The sequence below is a fragment of the Salmo salar genome, chromosome 09 (assembly GCF_965601325.2).
Source record: "Salmo salar chromosome 09, fSalSal1, whole genome shotgun sequence".
NCBI lineage: Eukaryota > Metazoa > Chordata > Actinopteri > Salmoniformes > Salmonidae > Salmo > Salmo salar.
In genome coordinates this window covers 80150453-80175384 of record NC_138299.1, presented here as the reverse complement: position 1 = coordinate 80175384, position 24932 = coordinate 80150453, and the positions used below count along the sequence as shown (strand labels likewise).

Sequence of the window (24932 nt, the reverse complement as noted above, 5' to 3'; positions counted from 1 at the left end):
CCGCTGTGTGGAGCCTATAGCCATTAACTCACCAACTGTTTCTACAAGCACTTACTGTCTAATGGATGGGTCTTGTTTTACACAAGCCATGCATTCCAATGCATAGCCTAATGCCTGCTGGAACAATGAGTATCTCAGCACCCATTAAATTAAAAGGATTGAGTTCAGAAGATTTAGGACAAATATGCCACACAACCCAATTTATATTCTACACATACATAGACCGGGATAATGTACATTACGTCAAATATGGAACACATTTTAACTACAGTGAGTACCATTTTCAAATGACAAAGCGCTCACACACACGCCATGCTTACCTTGTCCCCTGCCTGGTTTTATGGCACTACCTGGATATTACATATGGGTCTGCATGAGATTAGACCAAATTTCCTTGATAGCTGACAATTACAGCTAAGCATTATCCAAGAGCGAAATAAAAGAGGATGAGAGAGAGTACACGTAGAGCACAGATGACTGAACACGGCAGAAAAAAAAAAAAAAAAAGACTGCAAACCACGGGGGGGGGATACTAACCTCTCCTTATTTCTTCTTCCCTTTTCCTCTCAGATAAGTGCTGGTGGGGAGATCACTTGTGTACTGCTTCCTCTGACAGTCACACCCTTCTCTGTCCATTCATAGTCCCACTGGCACACTAGGCATGTCTGGATGCATACACACCCGCACTAGATGTGCATCCTCTGATCAGTCCGGTGTGTGTAATATAAAAAGGTGAAGACACTACTCCCTTAACTTTTACATTTCTCGTACTGAAGGATTGTCTTTCTTTGACTGAATAAAAAAATTAATTGTGTAATAACTAAGGCTTTCAAAACTATTTCACAATGAAGTGGCTTCAGAGGGGCACCGTCAAGCAACAAGTTTATGGAGATGAAGCCAAGCTGCGATTGGCTCCTAGACAGGTGACGAAGCAATCGCAGCGCAGCCCAAGTGGCATGTTGAATTCAGATGACATCACTCAGAGCAGAGAACTAAAATAGTGTGTAATTACGGTGGATGCTGGTAGTCTGTCCTTGAGACATTACGCTGACGGACATGAGATCAATGATACCCGATTTATTCATGTGCAATGCATGGAAAGATAAGTTAATACTGAAGTTAGACCCTGAATAGCACTCTGATAACACAGACAGAAGGATTGACCATCACAGAGGACCTGGCATTCAAAGGGCAAACAATGATGTGCTCAAAAATATTAAATGCCAGACAATCAAATAAATATGAAACTTTCACAAGAGAAAAGTGCTAAAATAAAAGCAGTTAAATCTCAAATCACAAAGAACATGTACTCAAAGTGCTTAGTAAAATATAAAGTTCAACTTAGAGATGCAAGACCCTCGTGAATGAAGTCATTCCTTCATTCCAAAAGAAGTGAATTCAGGGGAGGAATTGAAACCTATAACAGACTCTGCATTTCATTACATTTTGTACAAAAAGGTATTATAAGACATGTCTCTGAACTTAGACAATCATAGGCAAAAGTGCTAGACTATTGCCCTCTTAATAGTTGGGGTCTTCATGTATACAGTTTGTTAAAATTTTAACACCAACTCCCGCCCACACACGTTTCCTGTGAGCCTGTGCGTTTGGAACCTGATGAGTGACAGACTCCAGACTGCTGCTCCAACAGGGATGGGAGTGGGATGGTTGTCTGACTCCTCAGTGTCTGTGGGGGCTCCATCCCCCTGTCACCTCTCCAGCCTCCCCCTGTTGAGTCTCCTGGTCGTGGACAGAGGGGTTCAGGAGGAACTGGGGAAGCTCCAGGTGTTCCTTGGTCAGCAGGCCTCTCTGGTCATCCACCCTACAGGCCTGGGCCCTGGACAACAGCTCTATCATCACTGAGAGAGGGGAGGGAGGAGACATGGAGAAAAATAAATACATTAAGTTTGTCTCAGACTAGGGCTAACGTGAGTCTTAAGAGTTAAGGTTACAGGTACTAGGTAGTCTATTGAGTTTAGTCCCATTACAGCTACTAGGTAATCTATAGGGTTTAGTCCCATTACAGGTGCAGTAAATAAGCCATGACCCCACGGTTCTGACTCGTACCCTCCATCTCATGGTTTCTCCTGACCCTGGGCTTGGCTCCGTCTGCCTGAGGAGGCACATGGACCTCTGGGCCTACTGGAGATCTACCGCTCTCCTGAAAAGGGTTTAGAACACCACACACATTTTACTTTAAGCTTTGGACTCCCAAACATCCTGGCGGTCAACAGTGCAGGACTCACCTGTGGGACTGGAGTTTGGCCACTGATCCTGGAACTGCTAACTGAAAAGACAACACAGCAGTTAGGCTACTGTACACATTATGGGGTTTGATATCTGGGAAAACCCTGAGAGTCACATAGAAGAAGCAAACATAAAAAGACAAACACCCAAGTATCTCCCAGTAATGATTAGTCCTCAGGGAGTGACCACTTACCCAAAGTGAATGCAGTTGTGGTTACTGAGTTTAAAAAGGTCTGGAACACCAGTTTGGGTACACAACACCAGAACAATGCCTGGACCTGTCCACCATCGGGACAAAGCACTAGTTAGCATGTGTGTGCGCTAATCTGTATGTATTCACCTTTGTCCAGCTGCAGCTTCTTATTGGCCAGTTTGAACACATTAGTGCTCATGCTCAGTGGCACATCACTCTCACTCTGCAAGACAGGGATGTTTACACATCACTCCCACTGTGCAAAACAGGATATGTTCGCACAAACCTCTCACACACTCAAAATCCTATTTTCCCTAACCCATACCTTAACGATAAACCCTCTAGAAATAGCATTTGACCTTAATAAGGGGATGAACAAAATGTACCCAGTTGGTCAAATGTGTTTGTTTACTATTCATGGCGACTTCTCGTCCCCACAAGTACAGGTAAACACGTCCATACACACCCACCATGGTGACCCGGGCCTGGTGGGATGCGAGTTGGTGTTTCTGTAGTACCGCAGACAGGGCATCCTGCAGAGTCTTACTGGACTTCACCATGATGCCCACTGTCTTACCAGTGAACACCACCTCCAACCTGAAACACACACAAACACAGTATACACACACACAAGCACAAACACTGAGGGTCAGTATGACAGAAAGAAGAAGTGACAGATGACTCACGCAAACGTCACCCTCAGCTCCAGGGAGACCTGCTGGTCCCTCAGTATTGAACAGTCCTGCTCCAGAGATAGGGGCTTCTATAGGAGGACATATGGGTAACAGTCATTTAGGATGTTTTGAGGTGAGGTGAGCATTGTTGACAACATTTAAGCCTCTGGCTGGAAGACAATTCTCATTTTGGCTCACCCTGTCCTTTCCATGGAGGTAGATAATGATGTCTTTGAGGGGGAAGCCTCTCTTCTCACAGAGGTCAGACAGCATTTCTCTGAGGGAGAGGCCAGGCCGTGTGGGGGCCAGGGATGCACTGCCATCAGGCAGGTAGACACAGCAGTAACCTCCCTCCACACTACCGCAACCATCACCCTGCCCCTGGTCTGAGGGACCAGAGCGACCATTCTGGACAAGAGAAGTCAGGGAGAAAGGGGAGCAGATGGAGAGGAAAGGAAGTGAGGAGGGAGAAAGGGGAGCAGTAGAGGTAGTGATGGAGAGAGGGGAACAGGAGGAGAGAAGAGTGAAGGAAGGAGAGGGGTGTAGTAGGAGGAGAGGGGGTGAGGAGTACAAGGAAAGTAGGGAGGGATAGAGGTTGAGAATGAATGGTTATACTTAATCTTCCATGTCTATATATATTTTAACTAATCTCCTCCCACATCCCAGCTGACCAAGTATGATGAATTTACCTCTACACTGCTGTTGGACATCCGATAGTCCTTACGAGACACATTCACCTTAGTGTACGACACGTCTACTGAGAGGGGAGAGAGTGACGGGGGAGGAGAGAAACAGACAGAGGGTAAAAATAAACTAGAGAATATCACAGCTAGACAAGAGATTTGTAGGTTTATGGCTGAGGGGAAGCCTACCTCCCCACGATCCCCTCTTCTCCCGCTGCTTATCCTTCTGCTGAACACAAGTTACAAGCTATTACGCAACCACACAATGATTACACACATCCAAATGGAATAATTGAAACGGTCCTCATTAATGGTCAAAACGTTGCTTTCATAATCATTGCTGAAGTCCATCCATCCCACCTTCTTGCTGTCATTGAGGGAGCGGCTAAAGGTGGCCATGTCCTCCCATGATCCTGTGCTGGTAGGTTCAGCGGCGATGCTGGGTAGTGGCCTACCCTCCACACTGGCCAGGGTACACTTCTGGTAAAGAGGGGAGCGGACGAAGCGCCTGTAGCTGTCCATCTTCATCAACTTTAAAATCTGACCCAGGGAGGGATGGACAAACAGACACCTGTTACTGGCATGGCACTGGACTTCCCACACTAGAGTTGGTCTACATTTGAGTTACTCTACATCGATCTCCTTCAAACAGAACTGAATTCCAAGCGCATAACATGCGCTAGCTAGCTGGTCTGTGTGAGCTGTGTATGCGGCAGGCAGATGGCTACAGAGCTCACCTGTTTCTGGGCCTTGTCAAACATTTCAGGTGTAGGCTTCAGCAGGTCCTTCTCCTCCACGCGAGCCGTGTCGTCGATGTTCACAGCGTAGGGAGCGTGGTCAGACAGGTACGTCTGGAAGATGGCATGAGCCTCCTCACTTAACTATGGGAATAAGACAAGTCCCAAGTGACACCCTATTCCCCATTTAGGGCCCTGGTCAAATGTAGTGCACTATCAGAAGTAGTGCACTATATAGGGAATAGGGCCATTACCAGTCATACATCAGTCCAGCTCCACAATCTGGTCCAAACAGACACACAATCAACTCTCCTTCCTCAGTCCCTACTTTAACACATCTATTCAACTGTTACCATTCAGTTAAGAGAAGACAGAGGAATAAGCCCATACCTCTTTCATCCGGCTGGGTGGAATCTCCCGGAACTTCTCGCAGGCCTGATAGAACAGGATATTCTCCGCACTCACCTCTGACCTCAGGAAGGCCTGCGTGACAACATAGACCTGATGAACAGATGACCTACCATACAGCTCCCATCAGATCAACAGATGACCTATTCACTATATTACTTTTTTTTTAAACAAAATTAAAAGTGCCCAGATGCTCCAAAATATTTAGCTGTACAACCTGGAATTGTATTTGTGAGTTATGATCAGGCGTCGCTGTACCACTGCCATACCCCGCAGGCCCCGAGTGTAAATCAAATGCACCTATAGGCCTACGCTTAGCCAATCAGATACAGGCATCAGTCCGGTAAAATAAAAATAATTTCAATGTATGCTTACTCAGCTGTGGCGCAAATAATATAAGTGATCTGTTACCGGTTTGATCATAAACCTCAAGTTTAGAAATTGTTAATTGTCTGAGAATAATATTGGCCATGCTTGAATTGCCCTGCCAATATGCAGGGATAATGCATTGGGCCTATAGCCTACTGCACAAACCTCGGTACACAACTGTTTTAAATAGGTTATTGTTTAATAGGTTTGTTTTTTTCAAAATCTGAGCAGTAGATCTCAGCTAGCAGGTATTTTAACTTTTTTACCCCTTTCTTTCACCAATTATGAACTTGTTTCATCGCTACAACTCCCCCAACGGGCTCAGGAGGTGAAAGTTGAGTCATGCGTTCCCAAAACATGACCCGCCAAACCACACTTAACACCTGCCCGCTTTATCAATCTGTCAGAGGAAACCCTCCCTTAACCCGAACGACACGGGGCCAATTGTCTGCCACCCTATGGGACTCCCGGTCGGTTGTGACAACCTGGGAACGAACTCGGGTCTGTAGTTACCCCTTAAACACTGCAGTGCCTTAGACTGTTGCGTCACTCAAGAGGCCTACAATTTTAGCTTTTTATAATAAACAATGTATTTTAAGGGTTATTAGTTTCTAGGGCACAGCATGCTCTTCAAAATAAGCTACAATTCACATAGGCTCAATCAACAAATAAAACTGATTCTAGTGCTCTTAAACTTTGTAAGTTTTTATTAAAGCCCTGCTGTATGACTCCTCCCATTGCTTTACTCTGAGAAAAACATGTTTGCGTTTGCTGAGTGGCGACAAAGCAATCATTGTTCTCAATAAAAGGAAAGATTTGAAGGTGAGTGTGTGTGGCTCACCTTGAAGTAGCGTACTCCCATGGGGTCTTCCAATAGCTTCTCGAAGCACACAGCCCAGCTGACGACACTGCTGGCCTGGGCATCTCCCCCTTGGGCCCCTGGCAGACTGGTACAACTGCCCCCACAGCCACGACCAGACATGTTCAGCTCTGAGAAATCACACACACACACACTAATAAAACCCATCCATACGCTGACGCCTCAGGGTAGCAGACTGACACTACTTCCCGCACAGGCATGCTCATATCTGAAAAAGAGCTCTGAGACAGGCACAAACACACACACAGGCTTACCACCATCTGACACTGCCTGGCTCTGCAGAGACAAGTAAAGGGAAAGTGTGTCAGTCTCAGTCAAATACAATATCACATGATCCAGCAACACAAAACACAGTTCCAGACATTAAAATCTAAAGTCAGTAATGTAGAAGTGGAGACCAACTTCATGGAATAGAAATACAGACCAACGTTATAGACCAGAATACCATTCAAAACAGGAAGAATCTTACAATCACTCAACCAGGTACTGACAATGAGAAATCTCAGGCAGTGAATGAAGGATAAAAACACACCAACACAGAATCAGGAAGTGAGAGTGAAGAAAAACAGCTGCATGTCTTTGTTCTGACAGCTCTCCTCTACTTTAGAGCACTCAAGCAGCCAAGGCCCCAGCTCACACAGGAAGAGTGGGTGTCACTGTACTGCTCTCATTCAGCTTTCAGGACAGAGAAAGTTTGTTTTTTCAGCTCCAGTGAAGCTTAGACTTCATGTTCTTTCCTAACGAAAGGTGAATTCAGGACAGGAATGTGCATGATGTACTGAATGCAAACAAAAGACAAGCAGACATTCTACATTTCAGAGCACACCAGATGAACCTAAGCAAATCCTACAGCCTCATGCATACGGTGCATGCTAACTGCTAAGATGAGCAAACGTAACTTTATGAGTCCACTAGGAGTGTACTGGTTCTGGGGAGGTGTTCATAAAGCATCTTAGAGTAGGAGTGCTGATCTTGGATCAGGTCCCCTCTGTCCATTACTTGTTCATTAAGATCTGAAGCTAACAAGTCCTAGATCAGCACTCATACTCTGAGATGCTTTATGAATACGGCCCCTGATGAATGACAAGATCCTTGGAACTCACTGTGTTGTGTACTTCTAGTGACGACAATGACGCTGCAAATTATGACAAGATGCATCCTTCCACGAGGCCACCATAAGCATGCATTTCTTTGAGCGTGGGCACTCCAATCACACCACAGGTCACTCCTCGTATCCACCCGGACTCACTTAAGATGTCTCAACAGCCTCCTGAGGATATGAGTCATTTCCCTGACATCACCACCCAACACCCAGTGTTATGTGACTCAGTCATTGCACCACAGAAGCAGAGGGACACCACCACATGCCATAGAGATCAGATGTGATATTGCCGAGGGGTGGAGGGCAATCTGTAAACAATGTCTGTATACTTTGTTTGACAGTGGCTTAGATGCCTAGTCGGTTTCACTAACAGCCAACATTGTCTTGTAGCAGCTTTGGTATCACACCTCAGTCTATTTGGCAGCAGCTTTATAGTTAATAATAAAATCACAACGCATCATATGGTCTTCGCCTGAAAGGCATTACTCAAAAAGAAACAGCTGTTTAAAGCATAGCCCTTTTCTCCATTGATAGCTGAGCACAAATGTCAGGAAACCCTTTAAAAGTAGGATAAAGCCTGATCACCAACAGGTTTGTGCTAATCTCTTCCTATGGAACTAGCAATTATTAAAATGTTTTAAAAACAATTCTAATAATGTCAACAGTTGGAGAATGGATGAAGATACGCCAAACTTTTAGAATGTTTATAATCGATGTTGACCGAATTATAGCACATAAAACATTTCTGGAAAAAGACTAATGGAGTTTAGTAATTTGTGGGAATTAAGGCTTCAATTTGTCAAATGTCAGTAATTTTCTTTTCCGAACGCACATACAATAACAAAATGTATCAGGTATTTTGTTAAAATATGGTGTGTCATTTGCATAACTACACTGGGTGTATTTACCTATATAAATTAACATAAGAGGAACAGCGCTTCAACCACCAATCACCTAGGCCTACCTGCACTGTCTATACTTCCTCATGAATTACTGTTGTAGAATTTACCAAGTGTGTTAATATCAGGATACCCTATTAATTTTTTTTTTTAATTTAGCTTGAGATTACACATACTTCACATTATTTGTGAGATCAGACAAATCATTAATCTGAGTGTTCATTTTCAGTAGTTGCTTTCATGTCAACACATTTGTAAACATTGCAACTGTATAAAATGACTTCAACTGCATAAAAAAATAATGAACACCAATCAAAATAAGGATCTCTTTGTGATGTAAGTGTCTAGACGATGCATTAAATCCCTGTCAAAGCTTTAACGTTCTTAGAGATTCAACGGAATGACAATGTATCCCATTTCAGCCATTACACAGACAGGTCATTACAAACACTTCCACAATTGTAACGTTGTCGGGATCGGTGTCCCTTCAGCGGGACGGTTGAGCTAACGCGATTAGCATGAGGTTGTAAGTAACAAGAACATTTCCCAGGACATAGACATATCTGATATTGGCAGAACGCGTAAATTCTTGTTAATCTAACTGCGATGTCCAATTTACAGTAGCTATTACAGTCAAATAATACCATACCATTGTTTGAGGAGAGTGCACAATTTTGAACATGAAAAGTTATTAAAACAAATTAGGCACATTTGGGCAGTCTCGATTCCAAATTTTGAACAGAAATGCAATGGGTCATTGGATCAGGCTAAAACATTGCATACACTGCTGCCATCTAGTAGCCAAAATCAAAAATTGCACCTGGGCTAGAATAATAGATTATGGCCTTGCTCTTGCATTTCAAAGATTGAACAAAAAAAGTTGTTTTTTTATTTGTATTGTATTTTACCAGATATATTGTGTTATATTCTACTACATTCCTTTCACATTTCCATAAACTTCAAAGTGTTTCCTTTCAAATGGTACCAAGAATATGCATATCCTTGCTTCAGGGCATGAGCTACAGGCAGTTAGACTTGGGTATGTCATTTTAGGCAAAAATTAAAGAAAAAGGGGCTAAACCTTAAGAGAAAAAAAACAAACACAGGAAATAAATGGCTGAAAGACAGATCCTGAGGTGGGTGGGGCATGCGCTCTGCCAATAGATCCTTAGGTGACCCAGAAGGAACCTTGACTTGAGGCCAGCTCTAGATAGGCCAGTGGAGAGCAATCCAGAAGGACTCAACGTTTTGAACATTGCAGATAGAATTATGTTGAGTTGACTCCTACAGTACATGGCAGAGATGCATGTCTGTTCACATGATATATGTCTATCTGAACAGTATGTAACATTACACCTCACTGAATTCAACCCGTCTACAGAGAAAGTGGCTACTTACCATGTGACCAACACCAGGAACACCCAGAGTCTTTATGTTCTTAGACATGGCTGAAGTACCGGTGGGAATCCAAAATGATGCTCAGCCATTGAGGGTGTCACAGCGAAGTGATCCACCCTGCACTGACACAGATACACTTAGGTCCTCCTCATTCAGGACTCCCTGTCATTTCCTGTCTAAAAGGGAAGGGTTGCTGTGGCAATGGGCCGCAAAAGGGGAAGCAGGGTTACAGTGATCAAACTGCTCTCGTCTTGGCTTTTGAGAAACTCTCTGATGTGGGTGGTGTGCTTGTGTTCCTGTCCTACTGTATTTCAGACTAGACAGTGTAGGCTATGAGACTTAACTCAAGTGAAAACTCGCCTGAGCAAATATGGCTACCTGATATAGCACCAAAAGCGCATTATGAGAACAGGTTGTGGATCCAACCACAAGAGCTGTGACTCTGCTTCCCACCCCACTAGAGATAGCATTGTCACCAGCCAGCCCTATAATTGCCAATGGATAAAGGCACACCCAGTCAATGATTTTTAAAACATTCAATAGGCTACTCAAAGTAACTATTTCTAGAAGAAAATTGTCTAATTTATTTCCAAAAATGCCAACGAGTTGTTAGGCATACCTTTATTTGAGTTGGTGGATGGGTATTGTTGTAGGTGTTCAGTTTCCCAAACTTGTACTGAGCAGTTCTCTTCACCAGGCGAGAGAGACTTCGGCAGAGCCCGCTGAAGGCCACCATCTTCCGGGTAAAAAGCTTTTGGGACTGAATTAAAATGGTTTGTACATAACACTACGTGAGAGAGGTGTTTGATAAGACAGTAGTTAAATAAACTACTGCTTGAAGAGTCTGCAAATATTGAAAAGGAAAGATGCATTTGAAGAAGACATACTATTTAGAAACACAAACATAAGAATACATGTTATAATTCAGATAAAGGCCTATATCCTACCTACAAAAACTGTTTGGATCACCAATTTAGTTCACCTTGCCTCTATCCAAGTCAAAGTTCAGGGCATGGTGCTAGAAACACCTATGGATCAAATCCAAAAGCCAATCAAGTGTAGCCAATCAAGTGTAGCCAATCAAGTGTAGCCAATCAAGTGGACCTTAAATGCATGTCTGGCGCATGATCAAAATGAAGAAAAAGCCACTTGTCTCAGATTCTCTCTTTTTTTTTTTTTTTTTTACGAGGCAGGACGTGGCCCTTCCACATTGCTGCTTTAGGGGACAGTGCTGTAATCTCTCAGGCCAATAGAATGTCATTCCATCAGCAGAGGAGAGCAGAGCAGAGAGGCTGTCACAGGAATATATGGTCAGGGGACCTTTCCTTCTCCTGCCCAGACTAATAGGAATTGATTTGTTTGAGCTCTCTGGGAGGAGAAAAATGTGTTTATCCTCAGTTAGGCAAGCCTGAATAAATGATGGCAAAGCGCTGCAATGTTTAAATGGTAAAAGAGACTGAAAGGGGGAGAAATGTGATGGGTAAATGTATTTGTTTGATCAACAGCACTCTCTGGTGGCCACAGAGGAAGTGAATCTGGAGTCCAGAGAACAGACCTTTATGGCTTCATATCCCATGATGCAGTGTACTTTTGTACTGTACTGCTCATAATTTGTTTGAAATGTGCTGTCTGTGAAAAGGGCTCCTGATCCTGTGGAAGTCAACACGCAATTTGCATGGTTCAACTATAAAGTCAGCAATTAATTCTGATAAGAGGTGCATTGACATCAGTCTTTCATGAGTTATAGTGTGTGCATGTGCAAATATGTGTTGCTGGCAGACATGATGCTGAAATATTATAGCCAAGTCCAGGTTTGACCGCTGGCATTTTGTTCTAACCAACTCAGTGGCCTTAGGGCAGACACTCTAACCACAAGGTTGGGAGTTCAATCCCCTGCTGAATCATACCAAAGGGTGTAAAAATGGAACCAGATGCGTCTCTGTTTGGCACTCCGCATTAAGGAGCTAGATTGAAGGTAAGGCCATGCGATAGACTAGAGTCCTGTCCAGCAGGTCCATCAAACTGCCTCATGCTACAGAAACAAAAGATCTGCTCCTCGGGCAAGGCTACTTACTAAATGTGTTCTGAATCCTGTAAAACAGTCCAATAGCACCACCGACAGTCTTAGCACTCCTTTCCATGAACATCAAACTCCAGGTGCCAAGCAGGGCACAAACATGTTCCGGTATTATCTGTATATTGCTTGTGTTACTGTCTGGTAGCTGTGGGTGGTGAGGTGATTTGCATTCATATCAGTGTTTATATCAGCCACCAGTGTACAATACCTTTCTGTAGAGACGCTCACTCACTCCTCATCCAGGGAACTCCGTGCATGACCAGAGATCCAGCACAAGAGGTAAAATATTTTATTCAATGTAATGATGTAGGCTAATGTATTTAATGATCCCATCAACAGGTTTTATTTTTAAAGTTTTTAGTAACATTTCTAGGTTTTTGACATTGAGAATGTCCTGAATGAAATATTGTTTGTGGGTTTAATTTACATTTGAACCCATTTCTATTTTGATTAACTTTTTGAATGAATAGAAACTGAATGACATCTCATCTTCGTCAGATGGTACTAATGAAGGCGAGGACAGGGACAGGCTTGTATTCACTTGCGTGCCTTCTCATGATCAGTAAGGAACAATCCCATTTCCTTTAAAAAAAAATCCAGTTTGATATTACCTTATGAATATTCTGGATTTATGTTAGTTACTGTTGAAGCCTTCACTTTTTCCCCCTTCTGTCTCCTGTGACCCAATCCTCTATATATACACACACCTCTCTCTTTCCCTTTATCCCTGCTGTCATTCTTCCATCCCTCTTTCCCTCTCTCTGCCTCAACCTTCTCTCTCTCTCTATAGGTAGTGTCTGTTCTACCTGTGTTCCCTTTATGTGTCTAAGGTGCAACTTAACCCACTCACCTGGAATATCTGCCACGGGATTACTAGACAAGGGTATCCATTCCACTTTATTACTCCATCCTAGGGTTGCAAAGGGAGGGCATATTACTGTTAACTTTAAGTTTACCATTAAACTGCCAGAACTTTACAAACTTTTCTTGGAGTTGGCCTTTTTGAGTACTTCAGATTATCACAGGTTTCTGTAATTATTTCTGACCCTCTTTGTGGCCTTATTTTCCATGTGATATAAGATAATCAAATAAGATCATTTTAAAATAAGAAATATAATGATGAAACTGTAAAACCTTATCCTAAATATAAACATCAACTTAGTGAATACCATTGGTGTTTGATAAACGGTTTCAGCATGAATATCCTTTTTTTTTAAATGTATTTTACTATGTCTATGTCTTTGTAGTAAATGTTTGTGCTAAATTGGTGGCAGTTGTGAAAAGTCAATAGGTCGAAGAGTTAAATGAAAATAATGCATTGTTGATAAGATGCTTTTTTCATTAATTAGGCTTTTGTCTTGAACCCTATGGTCTATCCACTAGAAACTCATGGACAATATGAACACAGATATAAAAATAAATCCTATATATATACATTTAACTTATTCAAGTATAAATTACATACATTTGAATAGATTACATGTTAATGACCTAAATTACTGAATGTTATGTTAATTTTGTTAAATTACCGTTAGCTTGCAAACCTACTCCTTCCCCTGACCTTCAGACTTTTACATTAGACCATTACAGTATTCTAGCTTGTTGTAGTTCTGTGTTAACTTGATCTTTCTTGAAACCCAGACAAAATATATATTCAAAGCATTCATAGTCTTTCTTCCTCTCCATCCAACTCCCTCAGCCATGTGTGACACCCTGTGCTCAGACACTCACCAATGCTTCAATGCTACTGGTCAGTATTCATTTCATATACTCACTACTGCCAATAGATAGTTGAGTTATCAATTTTTATATGGCGGTTGTTTGAAATGTTAGTGGAATATGAGTGATTGTGTTGAGCTAGCTAAAGTCTTAACAAAATATTCCTATTCAAGTATTAATTTCAATAGAATGTCACTGCAACAACTTGTCAGCTGGTAAATTCGCTCTGGCTATCTACTCCTATTTCAGAGCACTGGTAAAATAGTCTGGCTTGCTACATTTTCAAATGTTACATTTATAATTTTGACATTCGTTTTCATTTGAAGTTAAAGTGCACTGTAAGCTAGCTAGCTAACGTTAGCTGGCTGGCTCGCTAGCTAACGTTATGTATATGATCGTATTATTTGTATCCCAGAGGTATTTGCTTTGCTAGTTATAGCTTAAATGCTAGCTGGCTAACATTGTAACTGGTTGGTTAGCTACCTGCAGATTCATGCAGGGTAGTAATGTCATGAGTTGGGTTTAATGTTCGTTGTTTAGCTAGCTAGATCAATCAAATCAATCAAAATTATTTTTATATAGCCCTTCGTACATCAGCTGATATCTCAAAGTGCTGTACAGAAACCCAGCCTAAAACCCCAAACAGCAAGCAAAGCATGTGAAAGAAGCACGGTGGCTAGGAAAAACTCCCTAGGAAAAACTCCCTAGAAAGGCCAAAAACCTAGGAAGAAACCTAGAGAGGAACCAGGCTATGAGGGGTGGCCAGTCCTCTTCTGGCTGTGCAGGGTGGATATTATAACAGAACATGGTCAAGATGTTAAAATGTTAAAATGTTCATAAATGACCAGCATGGTCAAATAATAATAATCATAGTAGTTGTCGAGGGTGCAACAAGCACGTCCGGTGAACAGGTCAGGGTTCCATAGCCGCAGGCAGAACAGTTGAAACTGGAGCAGCAGCACGGCCAGGTGGACTGGGGACAGCAAGGAGTCATCATACCAGGTAGTCCTGAGGCATGGTCCTAGGGCTCAGGTCCTCCGAGAGAAAGACAGAAAGAGAGAAAGAGAGAATTAGAGAGAGCATATTTAAATTCACACAGGACACCGGATAAGACAAGAGAAATACTCCAGATGTAACAGACTGACCCTAGCCCCCCGACACATAAACTACTGCAGCATAAATACTGGAGGCTGAGACAGGAGGGATCAGAAGACACTGTGGCCCCATCCGATGATACCCCCGGACAGGGCCAAACAGGCAGGATATAACCCCACCCACTTTGCCAAAGCACAGCCCCCACACCACTAGAGGGATGTCTCCAACCACCAACTTACCGTCCTAAGACAAGGCCGAGTATAGCCCACAACGATCTCCCCCATGGCACAACCCAAGGGGGGGGGGGCGCCAACCCAGACAGGAAGACCACGTCAGTGACTCAACCCACTCAAGTGACGCACCCCTCCCATGGACGGCATGGAAGAACACCAGTAAGCCAGTGACTCAGCCCCTGTAAAAGGGTTAGAGGCAGAGAATCCCAGTGGAAAGAGGGGAACCGGCAAGGCAGAGACAGCAAGGGCGGTTAGTTGCTCCAGCCTTTCCGTTCACCTTCACACTCCTGGGCCAGACTATACTTAATCATAGGACCTACTGAAGAGATAAGTCTTCAGTAAAGACTTAAAGGTTGAGACTGAGTCTGCGTCTCTCACATGGGTAGGCAGACCATTCCATAAAAATGGAGCTCTATAGGAGAAAGCCCTACCTCCAGCCGTTTGCTTAGAAATTCTAGGGACAATTAGGAGGCCTGCGTCTTGTGACCGTAGCGTACGTGTAGGTATGTACGGCAGGACCAAATCGGAGAGATGGGTAGGAGCAAGCCCATGTAATGCTTTGTAGGTTAGCAGTAAAACCTTAAAGACTCCACTATGCAAGTAACCATTTTGGGTGTGTTCATAAATTGTCTGGCCATCTTCTCCGATTTCATAAAACTCTCATCTGAGGGTGCCAGAGGGTAGAATAACTCATGAATTTATGAACGCTCAACACCCGTTGAATATGGCCGGTGTCAGTAAACGTCGGCAAAAAAGCATAATTAAATTGTTGCCAGCAGCACAGTTAGTCACCAACGCTCTGGATAACCAGCTCTGCTAGGGCGAGTGGGGTGTTCTCTCATTTGTGTCTGGAAGTAGATAGCTTGAGTGCTCGACTGCCCGACTGCCGTTTTGAGGTCAGACCACTCGGATCAACCCACTTATCGGCCAGAGAGTCCAGTGCAGTGTGCGCTCTGTACGCTCCGAGAGCAAAACGCTCTGAATTTATGAATGGACAATCTGACAGCACAGCTGCAGTCACCAATGCTCTGGATAACATAAAAACAGCCTAACCAGCTTTGCTAGATTGAGTAATGGTCAGTGAGCTGTTCTCTCTTTTGTCTCTGGAAGTAGCTAGCAAGTTAACCAGTTAGCTTGGGTGCTTGACTACTGCTTTTAGTACAGAACGCTCGGATCATCCCTTAAAGAGATGGGTGGGGCTAAAGCTTAAGAGGGTGTGAACGATGCTGTATGGGTGTCGACAAAGAAGAGCTCTCCACTAGGTACCAAAACATTCAAAGGACATTTTCTCAAGTGAGGTTACAAGTTTATCAACTTTCAAAGCAGAATTACTTTCCCATTGTTTGTCAAATGCTGCGTATGATCTACCATTTTGTAGCTCTGTCTCTGCTTTCATCCAATGTATAAAACACTTTCCAATTTTGCTATATAAGACAGAATCAAGGCGATCTGTCACAGTTTAGTTGTCTGAGTGAGAAATTCTGTAAATTTAAGGACTATGTATTTTGAAAGGTGATGTTGATTTATAATAAATACCGCTTTGATCTCATACAAGCCAGCCAAACACCTGTGAGTCTAAATTTGCATGTTACATTTCAATAGTATAAAACCCATGTCATACAATGTAAATGTTTATGATCACTGTTTGATATACAGTAACAATGACATGTCATAATACACTGGGTTGTTCTGAACAGAATGAGCCTGTTTGTGAAGAAAATTTATCCGTGGCACACGAACCAGAATGTACTCATGATAACTCCTTTCACCAAAATAAGGATCTGTTTCTCTGAATTGCATTGTGAAAGCCAAACACTATCATTGTGTAACTTAGCTAGTCATGTTGGCAATAGAACAAGCTTTCAAATGACACCCACCTGATCCAGATTGCGATTTCTATTGACAAGTTTCTGGATTGCATAAACAGTAATTGTGTGATGGTGGGGATGCAGGGTTGTGTTCCAAACAAAACAATTACAAGTGTACTTGCCCTATCCATAGGCCAATAAAGGGTTAATATACCACTACCACAATTTCACATATTTTGAAAATGTTACTCACCACCTGGATTCGGTCTTATGTAGCAAAAAGTCAAATGGTGTTTTTATACATTGGATAAAAGTACAGACTCAGAGCTACAAAATGGTACCTCACACTGCATTTGAGGAACAATGGGAAAGTAATTCTTCTTTGAAAGTTGATCAACTTGTAAACTCACTTTTGAGAAAATCACCATTTAATGTTTTGGTATCTAGTGAAGAGCTCTTTGTCTACACCCATTCAGCATCATTCACACCCTCGTAAGCTTTAGCCCCACCCATCTCGCTTCAATCTCGGAGCGCACACTTGACACTCTGGCCGATGATTTGTTTACCTCTGGATAACATGAAAACTGCCTTAACAGCTCTGCTGGCAACAATTTCATTACGCTTTTTTTGCAGACGTTAACTGACCCATGCCATATTCAAAGGCTGTTGTACACACGAAACGTTAGCTAACGAGCCAGCCAGCAGACATTAGCTAGTTAAACAACAATGAATAAAGTGCCAACAATGCCACAGCGCTGGGTGTTAACCAACCAGGTCCAATGTTACCTAGCTAACGTTAGGCTCTAACTAGAAAAGCAAACTGCTCTGGGAAACAATGTCAGCTAGGGAGCCAGCCAGCTAACGTTAGCTAGCAAACAGTACACTTTATCTTGAAATGCAACCACTGTCAAAATTAGAATGTGTAATATCTGAAAATATAGTTAGTCTAGCGTTAGCTATCTTACCTGTATACATAATCATGCACGATGGACGTGTCTCCCTGTCACGAATACCATACCACGGTTGCCCTTAGTTTGAAGATGTAATCTGGAGACAGGTGTTTTCTCCATCTCTTTAGCGATCATACTCTAATTCCTCTGATTTCAAAACTTGATCCTTCAGAAAGTGGAGAGCAACACTTATGCAGCTCCACAATAAAAAAAAAATGTAAAGGCCACGTTCGACAGGATTACTAACACAGACTGACGAGCTCAAATAGAAGCCTTCAATATGGCAGACCAATCTGAACTCCTCTCTCGGTATATCCAGCTCACTCACTATCTCAGCCAATCATGGCTAGTGGGAAGGTTGCCAACTTGTTCTGTGGCTTAACCAACAAGGCTTGTAATTTAAACAATTTTATTTGTATTTACAGATGGCATACACATTTATTAAGGCACATGAAAGTTCATGTTCGAGAAGGCATTTCTGCCAAAAAACGCATTTTGATTAAAAAAATGTTTTACGTTCACATGGCTCTCCTGTGAAGTTGTGACCAGCGACATACGACCAGTTTCCTGAATCGGGTCACAATTCAAGTATGGAGAGGGATGAGGTTCCCCAATAAGATTGAATTGGCTAACTAGCAAAGGAGAAGTAAGGTCAGCTTGTGACTGAGAAAGAACATAAGCACTAATCTAGTAGATAGATCAGCAGATGTTCCCAGGTCCTGTTTTGAGAGAGCCATCTTGAACAACTATACTGTATGCACTGTCAATAGAAAAAGCAGAGCCATGTCTTTGCAATCGCAACAATCTCCTCAAATCAACTCTCAGCAATTTGACACGCGAGTCCGGATTGGCAGATGTAGAAATGCACATGCCCAAAGAACAGCTTTAAGGTTGAGGGAGAGTGTGTGAGAGAGACGTCTACATGACCTTAGCTGTCCACACAAATGGATACGCGTGCTGTAAGAAATTTTACAACATGACGTCACAATCAGAAAGATTGGGAACTATTTTACGCTGAGAATATTTTTACCTGGCACCTACAACTACTATACCCCGTTGAAAGGCACTTAAACCTTTTGTCTTGTCCATTCACCCTCTGAATGGCACTCATAAACAATCTGTCTCAAGGCTTAAAAATCCTTCTTTAACCTGTCTCCTCCCCTTCATCTACACCAGGGGTGGGCAACTCCTGTCCACGAGGGCTTGATTGGTGTCACACTTTTTCAACGTCCCTAGCAAACACAGCTGATTAATTAAATTGCATTCTAAACTGAAGATCATGATGAGGTGATTATGGGAGTCAGGTGTGTTAGCTGGGGCAAAACTGTGACACCAATCTGTCCCTCGAGGACTGGAATTGCCCACGCCTGATCTACACTGATTGAAGTGGATTTAACATGTGACATCAATAAGGGATCACTGCTTTCACCTGGTCAGTCTGTCATGGAAATGTTTTGTACACTCAGTGTATACATGTCTCTGAGAGAACAGTTAGCAGGAGATGAAGACGATGTATTGTACACCAGAGGCAGGGACTCTCTAATATTCTCTTTTTCCTTATTTGCCTCTTTCAGTTCAACAGCAGTGCTCAAAAGGTATTGTGTGTATATATATATATATATATATATATGAGTGACCTGGTGGGATGAGACAACCAAAAAAATCACAACTCTTGACCCTAACTATGACATACAACACTTTTTAACCATTTCCTAACCTCTTCAACCCAACAGATTTTAAAGTGCTACTGAACACCAGTTCTGGGTTCAAAGTGGTGGAGGGTGCTGACCTCATCATTGAGTGTGCCCATAACCTGCCGGTGGAACCAAAAATCCCGCTGGTGTTTGTCTGGCTGATGGATGGCGTCTCCCTGACGGGCGAGAACAGTAGCCAGCTCACCGTGAAGAAGGTCGGCATAGCTACCTCTGGCAAGAATAAATACGCCTGCACCATCCAGAGTCCCTGTGGCAACTTCACCTCAGATCCAAAGGAGATTGAATTTGAAGGTAGACCTATTCGCCAGTCATAATTGAGACTTGAATATTTACAATGTTTACACTTATGATTGGATTTGGAGCTTTCAAGATATTGCGTTCAGTCTTACTACTCTGCAAATGAGCCTATTGTGTGAAAAGTCTTGTTTTTATTTCCTACCAATTCCTGGGGACATCTGTCCCTCCGTGCTGTCTCCATGTGTGTTAGACACGACGCTGTTGGTCATAGTGATCTGTGGTGTGTCTGCTGTGGTGCTGATCCTGGCCATGGGTATAGGCATGAAGATCATGCTGAAGAAGGAATTTGGTGAGTGATCCCAACAAGAGAAACAAAGAATAAAACAGGAAATGTGTAACTTTGCATCTGATGTAAACTCTCTCTCGCTCTCTTTCTCTCTACAGCAAAGACCAAGAACAGGAGGCAGCAGAATGCTCAGAACCTACAGAGAACTACCACAACAGAGTAGTGTTTCATTTTCTGCAAATTCCACCAAATGTCCTTCATGCGAAAATGGCAAAAATCTGACATGATTACACTGTGAATGGAGAAATATGTAGCTAACAATTTATAGTTGTATTTGCTGCAATTTAATCAACATAACACTGACGTTGAGATAATTTTATGATGGAAGAGCCACAGATGCATATGTTAATCCTCTGGCAGTGACACACAGCTAGTTTGGAGATTTGTCCCAATAAATAATATGCCAAATTCATGATATTTAATAATAAACATTTACATGTGGATGATGTTTCTATTTATATAATGAATGGGGCCTAACATAAGTGTCCAGAGGCTGCGTGTAGCCTACACATGATAGTCAGCAGTTACATTTATAGAAGCCAGGTAAGTAGGCTAAGTGATGTTTTCTATTGGGTACTTTATGTAGAGTAGCCTAAAAATAGTAAAATAATAAATAAAATAGCTGCTAGCGTTGTGACGACGTCAATAATGAATGACGCAAGAGTTGTCCAGTTCCTGCAGCTATCCCCACTTCACATTAGTGCAGCATAGAACTCATATATTACTGAGCCCGAGTAGCCGTCATTTTTTTTCTCTGCCATCTGGAAGGTGCTTGGTTGAGAAATCTATGGCTACTGACCAGATCAACATGCCTACATTCTCAGCAATCTACACACAATACCCCATAATGACAAAGCGAAAAGAGATTTGAATGATTTTTGCAAATGTATAAAAAATATATATTTACATATGTACTCAGACCCTTTGCTATGAGAATTGAAATTGAGCTCAGGGGCATCCTGTTTCCATTTATCATCCTTGAGATGTTTCTACAACTTGATTGGAATCCACCTGTGGTAAGTTCAATTGATTGGACAGGATTTGGAGAGGAACACAGCTGTTTATGTAAGGTCCCACAGTTGACAGTGCATGTCAGAGCAAAAACCAAGCTAAGAGGTCAAGGGAATTGTCTGTAGAGCTCCGAGACAGGATTGTGTCGAAGGGTACCAAAACATTTCTGCAGCATTGAAGGTCCCCAATAACTCAGAGCTGTACCACTGGCCAAACTGAGCAATCGGGGGAGAAGTGCCTTGGTCAGGGAGGTGACCAAGACCCGATGGTCACTGACTGAGCTCCAGGGTTCCTTTTTGGAGATTGGAGAACCTTCCAGAAGGACAACCATCTCTGCAGCACTCTACCAATCAGGCCTTTATGGTAGAGTGACCATACGGAAGCTACTCCTCAATAAAATGCACATGACAGCTTCTGTATTCTGTATTCTGATTAAACCAAGACTGATCTCTTTGGCCTGAACACTAAGCCTCACGTCTGGAGGAAACCTGGCACCATTCTTACGGTGAAGCATGGTGGTGACAGCATCATGCTGTGGGGATGTTTTTCAGGGGCAGGGACTGGGAGACTAGTCAGGATGGATCAAAGATGAACAGAGCAAAGTAGAGAGAGATCCTTGATGAAAACCTGCTTCAGAGCTCTCAGGACCTTAGACTGGGGCGAATGTTCAACAGGACAACGACCCTAAGCACACTGCCAAGACAATGCAGGAGTGGCTTCGGGACAAGTCTCTGAATGTCCTTGAGTGGCCCAGCCAGAGTCCGGACTTGAAACCGATCGAACATCTCTGGAGAGTCCTGAAAATAGCTGTGCAGCACTGCTCCCCATCCAACCTGACAGAGCTTGAGAGGATCTGCAGTGAAGAATGGGAGAAACAAACCAAATAAAGGTGTCCCTTTTTTGGGAGCTGTAATCGCTGCCAAAGGTGCTTCAACAAAGTACTTAGTAAAGGGTCTAAATTGTTATGTAAATGTGATATTTCAGTAATTGTCTACGTGTGTGTGTGTTTTTTTCCCCCCATCCAATTTTAGAATAAGGCTGTAAAAAGTCAAAGGGTGAATATTTTTCCGAAGGCGCTGTAGGTAGTGTCGTGTCTTTGGCGTCATTAAAACGGAAGACATGTTAATCAAATAACTCTCTGTAATTATTATTAAGCGATTAAACTGATTAATTGTGTAACTGTAATTTACTAGAAGGTCGGGGCACCAACGAAAATATTCAGATTACAAAGTTATAATTTTCCTAATATAACTTTCAGATATTAATAACTGATCGATTAGTCTCCTTTAATGATGTTAGTTTACCTCACGTCAATCTCATTCCAAACGTCGTAAATTGTTGGTTATCTGCACGAACCCAGTCTTCACTATGAGTCATCCATACATCAATTGTCTTAAAATCATTTATTTACTAAACTAAATAATTCACAGAAATGCATAACAAACAGATATGGTTACAAGGAAATGATAGGAGAATGTGCCCTAGTGGGCTAAACCGGCATGGCAGCTTGTTACACAAAGAAAGGGGGTTGGGCTTGAATGAAAGAGCGGGAAGACTGAGGAACAGAGAAAGCAGCTATGCCATTTTAAATACAGTATCGTATGCATTCTAAATTACCGCCCATTTGGAAAAGGAAAATGCAATAAATACTTACTCTGAGCTGCGCTTCGGTAGGTTGGTCATAGATGCTGGCCGTGTTGGCAAACAGAGATCTTCCTGTCCTCGGAAGAATGTCACTGGTGGTAAAATGGATACGTTGTAGTATCTTCGTTGTGTGTTAGACTGGATCCGTTGTCCGTCCTTTCCTAGCCTACGTCTACAGCGGCCGCTGCTAACTCAACGGCTAGGAAGTATCACTTCTGCAGTGAATCAGAGTTCAAAGTTCATACCATTCGCAACCAAAGCTCACGCTGAGGTTGGCTTAGTTCTGTACTTGACATGTGAGTCCTTTTAACGCAGAGGCTGCAGACCTCACGTACCCGGAACTGACTGGTTACATTTTGTCACTGACTTATATAGTGGCGAGGGGAGAAGGGTGTGTTTCATCGTTTATAATCCCTGTCTCTTCACAGGGGCGGGCCACTGATTGGTCAGGGCTCTTTCCTTATGAAAACCCAATTCTCTCATTTGGAAGCTAAAATTACATTTAATCTCCTAACAAACAGTTTCAATATCAAACATTTAAATTGCACAACAATTCCATGTGAATCTGATAACTAGAATGTTTAGACTTTCCCAGGTACAGTTTATGTCGTCCTGTCATCAGTCATAATGTCTCAGATGACAACCGAACTGACATCCATACTCATTAAGTACATGCTATATTTCCAACTGGTTCTATTACCGAAATATGGTTCCTTTCCCCCCACTTGTTTGATGTTCCCAGACTCTCTATATTTAACAAAGGCTATTCAAAAGTCCTTCAGTAGGGTCAGAGAGAGAGGGGAAGGGAAGGGAGAAAGGTATTTATGGGGGGTCATAAACCTTACCCACAGGCCAACGTCATGACAGTAGGTAGGACTGGGGTCTGAACAGATACTGTAGTTCTGAGTGTATGTAAACTTCTGACCCACTGGGTATGTGATGAAAGAAATAAAAGCTGAAATAAATAATTCTCTCCTCTATTATTCTGACATTTCACATTCTTAAAATAAAGTGATGATCAAAACTGACCTAAGACAGGGAATTTTTACTCGGCTTAAATGTCAGGAATTGTGAAAAACTGAGTTTGAATGTATTTGGCTAAGGTGTATGTAAACTTCCAACTTCAACTGTATGTATAGTGCATATGTTATTGTGTGTGTGTGTGTGCATGTGTCTGTGCCAATGTTTGTGTTGCTTCACAGTCCCTGCTGTTCCATAAGGTGTTTTTTTTATCTGTTTTTTAAATCAAATTTTACTGCTTGCATCAGTTACTTGATGTGGAATAGAGTTCCATGTAGTCATGGCTCTATGTAGTACTGTGTGCCTCCCATAGTCTGTTCTGGACTTGGGGACTGTGAAGAGACCTCTTGTGGCATGTCTTGTGGGGTATGCATTGGTGTCTGAGCTGTGCGCCAGTAATTTAGACAGACATGTCAATACCTCTCATAAATAGAAGTAGTGATGAAGTCAATCTCTCCTCCACTTTTAGCCAGGAGAGATTGACATTCATATTATTAATATTAGCTCTCTGTGTACATCCAAGGGCCAGCCATGCTGCCCTGTTCTGAGCCAATTGCAATTTTTCTAAGTCCTTTTTTTGTGGCACCTGATCACACAACTGAACAGTTGTCAAGATGCGACAAAACTAGGGCCTGTAGGACCTGCCTTGTTGATAGTGTTAAGGCAGAGCACTGCTTTATTTTAGACAGACTTCTCCCCATCTTAGCTACTGCATCAATATGTTTTGACCATGACAGTTTACAATCTAGGGTTACTCCAAGCGGTTAAGTAATCTCAACTTGCTCAACTTCCACATTATTTATTACAAGATTTAGTTGAGGTTTAGCGTTTAATGAGTGTTTGTTCCAAATACAATGCTTTTAGTTTTAGAAATATTTAGGGATAAGTTATTTCTTGCCACCCACTCTGAAACTAACTGCAGCTCTTTGTTGCGTGTTGCAGTCATTTCAGTCACTGTAGTAACTGACAGGTATAGTGTTACATAGACACTCTGACTTTACTCAAAGTCAGTGGCATGTCGTTAGTACAAATTGAAAAAGGCAAGGGGCCTAAACAGCTACCCTGGGGAATTCCTAATTCTATCTGTATTATATTTGAGAGGCTTCCATTAAAGAACACCCTCTGTGTTCTGTTGGACAAGTCACTCTTTATTCACATTATAGCAGGGGGTGTAAAGCCATAACACAAGTTTTTCCAGCATCAGACTATGATTGATAATGTCAAAAGCTGCACTGAAGTCTAACAAGACAGCCCCACAATCATTTTATCATCAACTTCTCTCAGCCAATCAACAGTCATTTGTGTAAATGCTGTGCTTGTTGAGTGTCCTTTCCCTATAAGCATGCTGAAATTCTGTTGTCAATTTGTTTACTGTGAAATAGCATTGTATCTGGTCAAACACAATTTTTTCCAGAAGTTTACTAAGGGTTGGTAACAGGCTGATTGGTCGGCTTTTTGAGCCAGTAAAGGGGGCTTTACTATTCTTG

At 42.4% G+C, this 24932-nt stretch overlaps 2 protein-coding genes across 11 annotated transcripts; one reads left to right on the top strand and one right to left on the bottom strand.

Annotated features, from left to right (window-relative positions):
• Positions 1-1053: 1053 nt before the first annotated feature.
• On the bottom strand, positions 1054-10623 carry LOC100195412 (regulator of G-protein signalling 14). 8 transcript variants are annotated; one of them, XM_014212466.3, is made up of 16 exons: positions 10538-10623; positions 10210-10350; positions 6446-6467; positions 6153-6301; positions 4925-5017; positions 4535-4678; positions 4158-4337; positions 3987-4026; positions 3804-3871; positions 3313-3522; positions 3127-3203; positions 2911-3037; positions 2588-2663; positions 2247-2287; positions 2068-2161; positions 1063-1859 (listed from the first exon to the last, which is right to left on the bottom strand). In XM_014212466.3, the coding sequence occupies exons 2-16, from the start codon at positions 10324-10326 to the stop codon at positions 1681-1683; spliced, it is 1617 nt and encodes a 538-aa protein (XP_014067941.1). In that variant the 5' UTR covers positions 10327-10350; positions 10538-10623; the 3' UTR covers positions 1063-1680. The 8 variants fall into 8 exon arrangements, with proteins under 8 accessions (NP_001133913.1, XP_014067941.1, XP_082811557.1 ...); XM_082955431.1 differs by having other exon boundaries at positions 3804-3868; XM_082955430.1 differs by having other exon boundaries at positions 3987-4023.
• A 1121-nt stretch (positions 10624-11744) lies between these two features.
• LOC106611910 (uncharacterized) lies at positions 11745-20211 on the top strand. 3 transcript variants are annotated; one of them, XM_014212569.3, is made up of 8 exons: positions 11745-11946; positions 12166-12229; positions 12458-12550; positions 13367-13417; positions 19047-19067; positions 19206-19478; positions 19675-19773; positions 19869-20211. In XM_014212569.3, exons 1-8 carry the CDS (start codon positions 11923-11925, stop codon positions 19931-19933), a joined length of 690 nt encoding a protein of 229 aa, XP_014068044.1. In that variant the 5' UTR covers positions 11745-11922; the 3' UTR covers positions 19934-20211. The 3 variants fall into 3 exon arrangements, with proteins under 3 accessions (XP_014068044.1, XP_014068045.1, XP_045579982.1); XM_014212570.3 differs by having other exon boundaries at positions 11874-11946; positions 12138-12229; XM_045724026.2 differs by having other exon boundaries at positions 11877-11946; positions 12138-12229; positions 12498-12550.
• The last annotated feature ends 4721 nt before the right edge of the window (positions 20212-24932 follow it).